General features: G+C 47.1%; 1 protein-coding gene across 8 annotated transcripts in view; it reads left to right on the top strand.

Annotated features, from left to right (window-relative positions):
* Positions 1-13,398, top strand: part of CADM1 (cell adhesion molecule 1) — a 357,922-nt gene that overhangs the window by 281,305 nt on the left and 63,219 nt on the right. For all 8 annotated transcript variants that reach the window (XM_081099027.1, XM_081099025.1, XM_081099024.1 and 5 more), the window contains exons 2-3: positions 7,086-7,232; positions 8,917-9,069. In XM_081099027.1, the coding sequence (XP_080955153.1) occupies positions 7,086-7,232; positions 8,917-9,069 (300 nt within the window). The remainder of the gene's footprint in view (positions 1-7,085; positions 7,233-8,916; positions 9,070-13,398) is intronic.

Raw genomic sequence — 13,398 nt, 5'->3', positions numbered from 1 at the left:
ATTGAAAGATAGGATTGAGTCTTTTAAAGGAAATGTACAAAATATGCTGACAATACTTGCTTAGATAGAAATCAGATCTTAATGGGTTTGTTAATGATTTGTAGTGAACACTGTCTTTACGTTGACTTCAGGGGACATAGGCAGTTAGGAAGATTTTTCCCTCTGGGTTTCAACAGAATCTTAATTTTTTTCTCTTTTTCTGAAATGTGTTCACTTCCGGTGCTAGCTCTCAGAATCGTTAGCAGGGCTGCGGTGCCTCCTTGGTGATGGTGTGATATGGGTAGGGGTTGTTCTTTCTAGTTGGGGATATAACCAACGTTGTAAACATGGGATCCGCTAGAAACAGGAATGGGTGAAAAGCCGGTGGAAGCTTGAAGACACAGAGGGCTCACACAACAGGAGAAAAAATAAGCTTTTCAAAACCCGCAAGTTTTTTGACTGTTCGATACCTCTTAGAGGGAAAGACTTACTAATCCCGAGCCTTTAATTGGTGTCACATTTCAAGAATTCTTGTGGCTTTTAAAAATGCATGCCGACATTGCTCATCAGGGGGGTTTGGTGGGGTACCTGCAGGTTCGGTTAGACTGTGGCCTGCCTGTGCTGACTTAACGCTGGGTCCACACTTCCATGCAGCAGAGGAAAAGGAAACAAAGGTTTCCCTAGCATGGTTTTTACTGAAGAAGTAGGTCGGGACGTGATCTGTTCCTTCTCCGGGCAACCGCCTTCCCAGCTACGCGTCCTCGGTGGCCCTCCGCGTCGGGCAGTTTCCATCGTTGCCACAGGATAAGCCTAGTTCTGCTCTAACTGGGACTTGCCCTTTTATGTGGACTCACTGGAGGACTCCCCGGTGTAAATGAAGGGCAGGCAGTGTGTGTGTGTGGGGGGGGGGGGGTGTCCTCTGGGGCCCAGTGTGCTGAGGCAGAGAGAAGGCAGCAGCAGTAAACAAGGCGTTTTACATGCAGGACACTCCTCTGTCATCTCCAAGTGGGTAATTGTGCTCTGGATAAATTATTGAAATAAAAAAAAACTAGAAGTTGCTCAAAGGGAAATAACCCCCTTTAAAAACAAGTGCCTGTTCCGAAGCAGTGCCAGGAGGGCCCTGGCAACAAATCCTGATGCTGGCGGGTCCCAAAGCACCGGCTGTGAGGGCTTGGGGGCTGGCAGAGCTGAGTTCAAACGCACGGCCACTTGGCTGAGGGCATTAGGCAACTTATGAAAACGGCTCGCGTCCCAGGTGCTTGGTCCGCACAGTGGGGATGTTGAGGACTCCGGGGGTTTGAGAGGGAAGCCTGCACAGAGCAGAGCGGCTAGCTCAGCCCCTCATGCTGGGCAACCTCTCCCTCCCTCCCTTGGGGTGCCGCCGAACCCCTTTCTCCGTTCAGCTCCTGCGGAGGTGCGCCCTCCCCCGGTCAGGTGGTCATAGTGTTGACTGAATAGATTCCATCAATGGCGGTGCTTCCTGTAATGTCATTCACATAGCGTTTATGAAGAATGGGTGTTTCAGGAGAGAATCCGTGAGTTAAACTAATTGAAGATTGAATTAATAGGGCATTTATGAGCCAGCTACACCCCCAGCCTCACTCCAGTCCTCACCAACTCAGCTTGAAATGGTCCTTTCTTTTCTAGTCATCAAAATAAATGTTACCGTGTTTTAGATAACATGTTTTCTTTCTGGGAATGCATGCCCAGCCACTTCTAGTTGACTACGGGAGACTTGCCTGTGAGTGAACGGGCCTCTCCAATACCACGGTTTTATTTTTAGAAATTGTGGGGCAAATGGGGGAGGTTATTGGGAAGACAGTGGCTGATAGAAATAATTAAAGGTGAGTTTGGTTCTGTCTCCTGACCCTCGCCCGTCTGCACCAGTCAGCAGTCAGAAATGTCTGCACGTGTCCGGCACCGTCCACCCTGAAAATAGATGTGCGGCTGTGAGCAGCCTTATTTCGTGGCTGTGGTGCGTTGTCTGTACTTGGCTTTCCTTTGCCCAGAACGGGTGCTGTATCTGCTAATTGTGTTTTAGAAAATCGGAAAGGTTTTTAAAATGGGTTATTTAAGAAAGGCACCAAAGCTGCCTGTTTGTACTCTTCTGCTGCACGTCACAGTGCGTTTTGTAACAACCTAATTGTCGTGATATCTATTTCAAGGGGAAATTTATCACGTCACAGTACGTCTCCTGCTTGGAAGAAATATTTGAGGCTGTGAGCAGAAAGTGTTTTTACATAAAGGCTGCAGGCAGTTCAGAGTACTGACATGCATACATTTTCATCCCTGCCATTTACTTCCTTGCCTCACATAAATAGGTCATTATTTCATTTCAGCCATCGTGTGGCATCTCAAAGTATGGAGCTCTATTTAATATAACTGCTGTCCAACTGACCCGTATAATTTATTGGTGACATCCTTGGGCCACCATCATCAGCCAAGGCAGTTAGATATCTTTCAGCAAAATATTTCATTATCACTTATAATAGTTTTAGATTAGCATTATAACCCTGTTAACATAGCTAGGAATTGGCATTTTCCGAGACAGGATTTCAGGTCGGCCCTAGAAATTTCGAAAGATTAATGCAGCAATGATGGTCCGCCATGGACTTGCAGAGCGCGCCGTGTGCCAGGCACAGCCGGGGCCAGGGCTGCAGAGGCCGAGCTGTCCCTGAATGGCTTACCCGTGAGGACACATTACGGTGATCTGCTCTTACATTACTCAGCTATAAGTAATAACTAACAATATTCAGACTTTCTCAGAAACAACCCCTCGGATTTTGTTTTATTGCCTTCATTGCTTAAAATCATGGTCAACTCCTCTCTCGTCTCTTGGGCAAATATTTTGTAGCCTGAATATGAATAGAACATGCTACTCAGAATATACTAGGATTCCAAGTAAAGACTAAAAGTACATGGTTATTTCCACAAGAACTATTTATTAAGAGCATAATTGAATTGCACCTGGCTTTCAGCCACCGTAGGTGCAAGTAGCGGCGTCTGCAAGCCTTGGTGTGTTGCCGTGAGCCAGGCCGGCTGCCCTGTCCCTTTCTTAAGTGGAAGCTTCTCATTTGTGCTGCTAATGACCTTAACTTCCTCAGACAGAGGCGCCCTGCCGCACAGCCCAGGAGACCCAGTTTGGTATTCTAACCTCCTCCAGGCAGGTCCCATGACTTGAGAGGGTTACAGCATCTGAATCGTGCAGTTTAGTTGTTCCTTCGTTTTCTTACTAGATTGGGTTTCCCCAAGGAAAAGGGTATTGTCCTCTCTGCACAGACTTCTACCAGGGCCGGCCAAACCACCTTGAAGAGCTTGCTTGATGGGCAAGAATTCCCTTTCCCTGTTCTTTTCTCAAATCTGGGAATGAAGCGCTCCCTTCAGAGGAAGGGTTCTCACCTACGAGGAAGAGTAAGCAGCCCTTCATCTCTCCTGGTCACTTTTCCTCTTGCTGCTCCTCTGTGATACTTCAGCCCACTCAGCTTTCCCCCCGGGCCAGGCCGGGCAGGCCTGCCCTTACGCACCACAGCCCGGGCCCGCGTTCTCACACCGGATCAGAGATCTCGGGTGGGTTTCATTTCGGTTTATTCCCCAAGCACCAAGAATTATTTATCTGTGGAGCTAATAATTTCTCCTTATCCCTCTGGTTTCCTCTTTTCTGATCCTCACCAGTAGCTGGTTTATTTCTAGGTGGCTTTGGCTGAACGCCATCTCAGACACCCCTTTGCAAGCTTTCCCACTCTGGCTTGCCGAAAGGGTCCTCCAGCAGAACCAGGGTAGCAGGTGGAAATTGCATCTCTTTCTATGCTATCTCCTTGTGTTTTTTTTAGACTAGTATTTATCGTTGACCTTTGTTTCTTAATGTGACAGTTTTGTAAGGGAGTGACTAAGCTATGCTGAGTTGATATATAATTATATAGAGAGCTCCCTGAGAGCAGGGATACGGAGCCTTCGTTCTTGTATCCACCCTACCCCCAACATATACTAGTTGCTTAATAAATGTTTGGATGTGACATCTAGAGAAATGATGGTGATGGTGATGGTGATAGCAGCCACCACAGATTCAGTTTTATGAGAAGCTAGACACAGTGCTACATGCTTTATGTTTATCTATCCTAATTCCCCCAACAGGTCTGTGAGATAGCTTTTATTTCCCCATTTTGCTGAGAAACTGGCCCAAAGTCTTTAAAAGATTTACCTGAGATCCTTCAGCTCAAAGGCAGCCTCTCTCTTCCTCTTCCTGACCAACCATCTACCTTTGGCCGGTGCTGCCCCTTTGTTCTGCCTGCAGGGGTTCGGTCTCAGCTTTCGCCCACATTGCAGCTTCTTAAAGGCCCGAATAATGTCATACTCCTCCATATCCCCCGCTGTGCTGCTGCGGGATTGGACAATGGACAATGGCTTCACCTTTTGCTTTTCAACTGCACTCTTCTCTCCTCCTACCTGTGCTGGGGAGCGTTTAGGACATCGGTGAGGGACCCTGACTATAATACTAAGGTTAGAAGCACCAAACCAAAGCAGAGTTGCAGGTCTGCCTGATGCCAGTGGGCCTGAAGCCCTGCCTTTCTGGTGTGTTCTCAGAGGGGTTTTTCAGAGGGTACAGTCAGTACCGCCTGGGACTTCAGATAAGCCAAGAGGGTGTGTGTTTCTGAAAACAGAACTTTAAGAAACTGAACTGTAAGCCAGCGGTTCTCAACCTGTGGGTCGCGACCCCTTTGGGGGTCGAACGACCCTTTCACAGGGGTCGCCTAAGACCATCGGAAACTCACATATAGCATATCAGATATTTACATTACGATTCATAACAGTAGCAAAATGACAGTTATGAAGTAGCAACGAAAATAATTTTATGGCTGGGGGTCACCACAACATGAGGAGCTGTATTAAAGGGTCGCGGCATTAGGAAGGTTGAGAACCACTGCCCTTCTCAGGATTTTATTGAGATTCCAAAGAATTAGAGTTGGTAGGTCCTCATTCCCACACAGTACATAATCGAACTGCCTATACAGTAGACACCCCTTGTCCGTGGTTTTACTTGCCATGGTTTCAGTAACAGTCAACCGTAGTCAGAAAATACTAAGTGGAAAATTCCAGAAATAAACAATTCATACGGTTTAAGTTATGAGCAGTTCTGTTAAGCGTGATGAAACAGCGGATTGTCCCACTCCGCCCCACCCGGGACGGGCATCCTCCCTTTGCCCAGCAGCTCCACGCTGCGATGCTCCCTGCCCGTCAGCCACTTAGCAGCCGCCTCAGCTGTCACACTGACATTTCAGTATCAACACCAGTGCTGGTGTTCACGTCACTGCAGTTTACCTCACGGCCCCAGAGCGCCAGAGTGAGGATGCTGGCAGTGCCGGGTGCCAACGAGAGCCCGGAAGGCCTCCGGCAAGTGACCAAGTGGAAGTTCTCGCCTTCATAAAGAAAAGCATTCTGTGCTGAGGCTGCTAGATCTCGAGTAAGAACAAAGTTTCTATCCCTGAGATCGTGAAGAAGGAAAAGGAAATTTGTGCTAGTTTTGCTATTGCACCTCCAACTGCAAAAGTTACGGCCACGGCGCCGTTAAGTGCTTATTAGTTAAGATGAAAAAGGCATACAATTTGTGGCTGGAAGACTTGGATGGAAGACATGTTCTGATTGACGGCATGTGCTGTGGCAGAAAGCATTGAGCCAACCAGCAAGGGGTCCCCGAAATGAGTGACACCAGGCCATTTACTTCAAGTGAGGGCTGGCCACAGATGCAGGACTAGGTTTGCGCTGGGAAATGTAAAAATTATGAGAGAGAGAGAGAGAGAGAGAGAGAGAGAGAGAGAGAGAGAGAGAGAGAAAACATTTAACTTTTATTGAAGTGCAGTTGACCCTTGAACAACACAGGTGTGAACTGTGTGGGCCCACTTAATCCATGGATTTGTTTTTAAGAAATACATCTAGTAGTGCAAATGTGTTTTCTCATTCTTATGATTTTCTGAATAGCATTTTCTCTTCTTCAGCTTACTTCAGAGTAAGAACATTATAAGTCTATAATATGCGCTTACATATGTAAATACATAGAACATACTGATACACAATACATGTTATTAGAATGTTTATGTGATTATTCTGGTCAACAGTAGGCTACGAGTAGTTAAGTTTGGGGAGTCAAATGTTATATGTGGATTTTCTACTGCATGGGTGGTTCAAGAGCCAATTGTAGAGTGTTAATAATTGTTCCATTGTATTACCATTGTCGTTCATCTTTTCCTGTGACCAGTTTATAAATTAAACTTCATCATAGGGATGTGTATATAGAAAAGAACATAGTACATGCAGGGTTCAGTAGTATCTGTGGTTTCAGACATCCACTGGGGGGCTTGGAACATACCCCTGTGGATAAGGGGGGACCATTGTGCACTGGGGATGCTGACATCCACTAACAAGACAAGATTGTTCAGTGGTCCATCCATCCTACCTGCTTCTAGTAGGTAGTCCCTTGAGTTTTCTGTGAGGTGGCCAAATAGCTCAGCTCGAGGGCCTGTGAGCTGAGGCCGAGTACACAAACCACCCACCCCGCTGTGACAGCTCAGCTCCTCATAGAAGCCGGCACTCGGACCTTACCACTCACTCAGGGCACCACTGCACAGGTCCTGGGGCTGGACTGCGAGCGCCTCACCCTGAGAGCAGGTGATTCCAGGCTGTGGTATTGCGCCCCTAGATCTGCTTGGACTATTAGACCCATGCTGTGGCCCCTGTAGAGAGGAGGGGAGCCTTACCCAGTGCTGCTCCGGTTTCCAATTCCTAATGTGCTTCCCGCTTCTCATTTTAATTGATTCCATTAACCAAATTTTATTTTATTTTTTTTAAATATATTTTATTGATTTTTTACAGAGAGGAAGGGAGAGAGATAGAGAGTTAGAAACATCGATGAGAGAGAAACATCGATCAGCTGCCTCCTGCACATCTCCTACTGGGGATGTGCCCGCAACCCAGGCACATGCCCTTGACTGGAATCGAACCTGGGACCTTTCAGTCCGCAGGCCGACGCTCTATCCACTGAGCCAAACCGGTTTCGGCAACCAAATTTTAATTGATGGAAAATTCTTTCTGATCTTTTCTCTCTTTTTTTAAAGGTGATGGACAGAATTTGTTTACGAAAGACGTGACAGTTATCGAGGGAGAAGTTGCAACCATCAGCTGTCAAGTCAATAAGAGTGACGACTCCGTGATTCAGCTCCTGAATCCCAACAGGCAGACCATCTACTTCAGGGACTTCAGGCGTAAGTGTCCGTCGCTACAGTGTTACACGGCAACTGATTTCCTACATGTTGTCTTGATGAAGAGACTGCCAAGATTCCTCTGCTCAGCTCAATGTTAGATGCTTAAAGTTTAGTCCATTCTTCAGAAGGGAGACGAGATGTGCAATCATAATCTGTCTACTTCATAGAAACCTTGAATGGTCCCTTTTAAAAGCAAGGCGGTCTTACTTTGCAATAGGAATGGGTTGTAGTAATTCAAGGTGAATTGCAATTGAGTCCCAATACTTCGCTGATAGAAACAACTCAAACAGGAGAAGGCCAGGAAAGTAGGGCATACTGAAAGGTAATCTGTTTGAAGATTGAAATTTTCAAGGCAATCTGAACCTATAAAGACAAAACCAAACCTCCTGTAACCATAGCACCTCTGGCATGTGGAGGTGTCCATGTACGAAAACGTTTGCAAATGGAGTCACAGAAGTGAATACTGGACACTTACCTGCATATCACAGCCAGGGCGCAGGTGGGTGCTGGGCCTGTGGAGAGCCAGAGAAGCTCTTCTGAAACTTGGTTTGAGAGTCTTGGTGCCCAACAAACAGGTGTGGAGAGTCCCCTTTGCCTTGTTTCCACCCCACCGCAGTGTTCAAGACCTGTGGACAGTTGAATAACCTAAAGAATATTTGAGAGGATAATTCGTCCTTTTGTAATAATCTAGCCTTTGCCATAATTAATATAAGGACTTTAAACATGAATATCTGTTATAAACAAGTGAGTCCACAGACAGTGCTTTCCTGTGTTCTGCCCAGTTGGCTCCTACTGTGCTTAGGAAACTGCAGGGCGAGATCAAGGCCTCCGGGGCCCCCGGTCACCTTCTATCCCTGAGAAGTTCCACCTCAAATCATATCAATAACTAGAGGCCCGGTGCACGAAATTCATGCACTTGCAGGGGGGTGGGTCCCTCAGCCCAGCCTGATCCCTCTCGCTCCTTACTGCCCACCTGCAGCAGAGGTGGGAGAGGCTCCTGCCCCCGCCACTGCGCTCACCAGCCGTGAGCCTGGCTTCTGGCTGAGTGGCACTCCCCCTGTGTTAGTGCACTGACCACCTGGGGGCAGCTCCTGCATTGAGCATCTGCCCCCTGGTGGTCAGTATGCGTGATAGTGACCAGTTGTTCCGCCAGCCATTCCGCTATTAGGTCAATTTGCATATTAGGGTTTTATTATATAGGATACCAAATACATAGATACATCCAAATTAAATTGGATTTTTTTAAAATAATTTTTTAATGATTTTTATAAGTCCTGCTCCCTGAACTTCCAGTGCCCAAGGGGACTCCTGGCCCACCTTCTTCCTCTTTTCATCTTACCCATGTCTGACAGAGCATCCAAAACCATTTCAGTAAGGGCTGAATTCTGACACACTGAGGCGGAGGGCATGGGGGTGTGTGTGAGTGTGTGTGCATGTAGGTATACACACTCACACGTGCACCCACGTGCACCAGTCTCCTTTGGACAGGTTATTTGTCCACGTGTGGTTAGTACAGAAGCCCAGACAGTAACTCGGGAAGTACAAAGGGCACCTCCCCTCCGGGTGCGGGAGACTCGGAGCTTCCACGCTGCCGCTGCCTGTCCAGGCCCCCGCGTCTCCCTCCGCTGGGCTCGGGAAGCAGACGGTCCCTATCTCAGTCACAAACCCTGTGCTTTGTTCACAGCTTTGAAGGACAGCAGGTTTCAGCTGCTGAATTTTTCCAGCAGTGAACTCAAAGTGTCGCTGACAAATGTCTCCATTTCCGACGAAGGAAGATACTTCTGCCAGCTCTACACCGACCCCCCGCAGGAGAGCTACACCACAATCACAGTGCTGGGTGAGCGGCACGGCGTCGTGGGGAAGGGCACTGTTCTTGTCTTAGGCAGGCCCGCCGCCCGCCTGGCGGAATTTTTAAAGTAGCCTGTTTTGCCAAACACTCTGAGGAACGCGACCAGTCTATGCAGATCCCACCTGCTCTGGGGTTGCAGACCTCAGGCTCCAGCAGCCAAACTCAGGAGGATTTGGAGCCTCAGATGAATCCCTCACCATGGCCATGCCATTGCTCTACAGGAGGCCTGATTATTCTAGAAGTAATAGGTTCCTGCTGATTGTATAGGATTGTTTCCTTCTGTGCAGGAGGGAGAGACGGCCGCACAGCTGGGCTGGGCAGGGCTCTGCTATGGAATCCACCTACTGGTTTGTCCTTCTGAGTTACACCTCCTTTAATATTGTCCCCCTTTTCCTTAATTGCCTTGTTTATTGCTTATACTCTAGCTCAGCGGTTCTCAACCTGGGGGTCGCGACCCCTTTGGGGGTCGAACGACCCTTTCACAGGGGTCGCCTAAGACCATCGGAAAACACATATATAATTACATATTGTTTTTGTGATTCATCACTATGCTTTAATTATGTTCAATTTGTAACAATGAAAATATATCCTGCATATCAGATATTTACATGACGATTCATAACAGTAGCAAAATGACAGTGATGAAGTAGCAACGAAAATAATTTTATGGTTGGGGGTCACCACAACATGAGGAACTGTATTAAAGGGTCACGGCATTAGGAAGGTTGAGAACCACTGTTCTAGATCATGCTGTAGCGATCATATCTCAGGGACTCATACTTTGCCACAGAATTGCCACCATTGGACATAGAAGAATTAGGAGCTCCTAGGGCGAGAAGGCTGAGAAAAAACCAGGCTGCTGACGAGCCGCTGGGGCACCTCTGGAGGGTCTGCGTCTCCACTTGTGGTCACCGGATTGTGGCTTCGGCAAACCCCAGTGGCCAGGTTCCTGTGTGTGTGTGTTTGAGGTAGCCCGCAGGTCCCCTGTGTTGGAGGAGGTCTAAGTTGGTCTCATTTTAGACAGACTTACACTCCAGTGCACACCACCAGCTGATCGGATTTTGAAACCAAGTTTTCAAGGGCACACACTACAGCGAGAGGCAAGATCTCTGATTTGTACCTTCGGGGAGGTGATGCATCAAAGTCTATTTGAGGCGGCAGGTTGCAGCTCTGGGTGTAATGATAGGAAGATTAAAGAGCAAAGATAAATATGAAGGCGGTTTTGCTTGGTGTGTGTGACCATATATGTATTTATGGATGTACATATTGAGCTACTGCCTCGTTACTTTATTTAAACACAGCCGTAGAGGGAAAATATTTTTTATTCATTAAAGTAAAACCTGTCCCTAACACTTACATACATGTTCTTGATAAGAGGAATACTGACTTCAGAAAGCCATGTTCCGGGTCTGCCCGTGCCGTTTCGAATGTGGTCTGTGTTAATGATGGCAGCTGGCAGGTGTTCCTGTTTGTCTGATTGTGGCTTTGACCCACGCAGACCTGCAGCAGTAGGGAGCGTGGAAGGTTTTGCTGGGACGACGACGGTTCCGGTATTTTGGAAATGTGCCCAAATCATGAGCATGCGTTGGACCTTTTCTGTGCATCTGCTTGTACAGAGCATTTGCGAGCACCGTTTGCTGACTGGAGCAGGTCATTAGTGGCTGGGGCTCAGCCTCACCGTTCACCCGCCTCCCCACCATAGTTCATGGCTTTTCAACAAGAGTGACAGCAAAAGAAACTGAATATAGTTACGGATTCTGAATTTTCGGAATGTTTTGTTACATATACCTTTAAGTATGAATGTCTTTATTCCAAAGAAAGAAATAGTAATAGTAGAGCTCAGTCATCTGCCCGGTGACAAGCAGAGTGAGAACCAAGAGTCAAGCCTGAACCAGACCTCGTGTTTTCTCAGAACCTTGTGTCTTCTAGCCGAGGTTACTTTCAATAAAGTCCTGAAACTGCCTTCCCAGATGTTTTTCCCTGAAAGAGCCCATCTTTTGTTTTCAGGAGTATATCTGCCCCTTGGGAAGCAGTGTATGCCTGTCAGTTTCCAGCATCTGGTACATTTGCCCTCAGGCCCCCGGACAGGAGGTCTGACTGCGCACACCCAGGGCTTTCTCAGGCCCCCTGGATAAGGGGTCTGACTGCGCACACCCAGGGCTTTCTCAGGCCCCCTGGATAAGGGGTCTGACTGCGCACACCCAGGGCTTTCTCAGGCCCCCTGGATAAGGGGTCTGACTGCGCACACCCAGTGCTTTCTCAGGCCCCCTGGATAAGGGGTCTGACTGCGCACACCCAGTGCTTTCTCAGGCCCCCGGACAGGAGGTCTGACTGCGCACACCCAGGGCTTTCTCAGGCCCCCGGACAGGAGGTCTGACTGTGCACACCCAGGGCTTTCTCAGGCCCCCGGACAGGAGGTCTGACTGTGCACACCCAGGGCTTTCTCAGGCCCCCGGACAGGAGGTCTGACTGTGCACACCCAGGGCTTTCTCAGGCCCCCGGACAGGAGGTCTGACTGCGCACACCCAGGGCTTTCTCAGGCCCCCTGGATAAGGGGTCTGACTGCGCACACCCAGGGCTTTCTCAGGCCCCCTGGATAAGGGGTCTGACTATGCACACCCAGTGCTTGGGGGGGTCAGCATGCCAGCACTAGGCTCTGAGAGGAGCTTTTGGAGGCCCGATTATTCTAGAAGTAATAGGTTCCTACCGATTGTATAGAAGCATTAACTTAAATATACTTGAAAGTAATGCTAGTAGATACTCTTGCTCAGATATTATGCGTTCTTTTAATATTCCATTAAATTTACTGTAGGATTTCTTGATGAAGTAAAATTGTTGTCATCAGTGTTTGAGTCTTTCTTTTTCCAAAATCTGGCAAATTCCACTGATACTCAAATATTCAGTCCTTTCTTCTACGGCGTGGCATTTGTAGATAACAGTGAGAGAAGAAGGACACGTTAGCATCTTCACTTCCGTCCACATCCTCTGGGGAGGCCTGTGGGGACGGACACCGATGCCCTGCCTCCATGGGGTGAAGGTGCTCATTTTAGTGCGTCCGTTAGTCTTTTGAAGCATCAGCAAAGAATTCAGCATCATTAGAAGACACAGATGGATATTTGTTAGTTACCATCATGCTTATGCTCTTACCCATGTAAAAATGGAAACTCCTATGACATTTTGCGTGCATTTCTCCAATTCACATTGTAGGACTCTTCTACGTACTGCTGTTCATTGGCGGAGATGAACAAGAGAGAAAATACACTGCTTTAAGATGAATACAGTTACTGGTAATAGTAGCCAGTATTACTCTACCCCTGTCCTTCCAAGATTAGTGTTCACTCTTACGATTCCAGGAACAGGAGGAACTAATTATTTTAAAGGGTCTTAGAGTGAGATTTCACGTGCTGATCAGTTTTAAGACTCCTCTCGTGTAATTAAGGTGGCATCCTGAAATTGCTGATTTTTTTAATGCTTTAGGTGTAATGTTTATAATTGGCGCTCGGATAGATTTGAGGTTGGCTAAGAAAAACCGTACCATTTCTTTGCTATTTTCTAGTATTTCCTTCTATGTGACTTTCATTCAGGTTTTCATCCACACGCACATCCTCAGATATGTTTTGGTTATTTTCTAATGGCCGCAGGCAGTTTTCACTAAATGTGACTGTTCAGTGGGACCGTGTGTAAGTGTACTCGCTGGTCAGTAGTAGTTTTCATTCACTTTTTTATAAATGGGTATTTATACTTGGCTAACCTATTTTGTATTAGAGTAGGCATTATGAAGTCAAAGGGAAAATAGGGTAGACTTAATAGACCAAAATAAACTTTAAGATTTTCTTGTTCAACCCCCTTTTTTGGAAAGATATACCTAAATCACTTCATTTCTATTTTCCAAAGCTTTCTCGCTCTTAAAAAATAAAATAAAACTGAGCCCTGGCCAGAGTGGCTTGATTGGAGTGTCGTCTTATACATTCAAAGGTTAGGGGTTTGATTCCAAGTCAGGACAGGTACATAAGGCAATCTCTCTCTCTCTCTCTCTCTCTCTCTCTCTCTCTCTCTCTCTCTCTCTCTCTCCTCTCCCTTTCTCCCTCTCCCTCTCCCTTCCCCTCTCTCTAGAATCAATAAGCATATCCTCGAGTGAGGATTATAAAAATCTGAGAGAAGTCACCTTTATCACTGGCATCAATATAAGCCATTGGGACTCCCATGACAAATTTCACTGTATGTTTGTAAACCAGACAACTCCTACACTTGGCTGTGTCTTCTAATCTTAGTAAAGATCAGAGATACTGGCCACGGTCTTGGGAAAACTGTGGACTT

This window comes from Myotis nattereri (genome assembly GCF_964212035.1).
Source record: "Myotis nattereri genome assembly, chromosome: 9".
NCBI lineage: Eukaryota > Metazoa > Chordata > Mammalia > Chiroptera > Vespertilionidae > Myotis > Myotis nattereri.
This window is presented reverse-complemented; position numbering and strand designations above follow the sequence as displayed.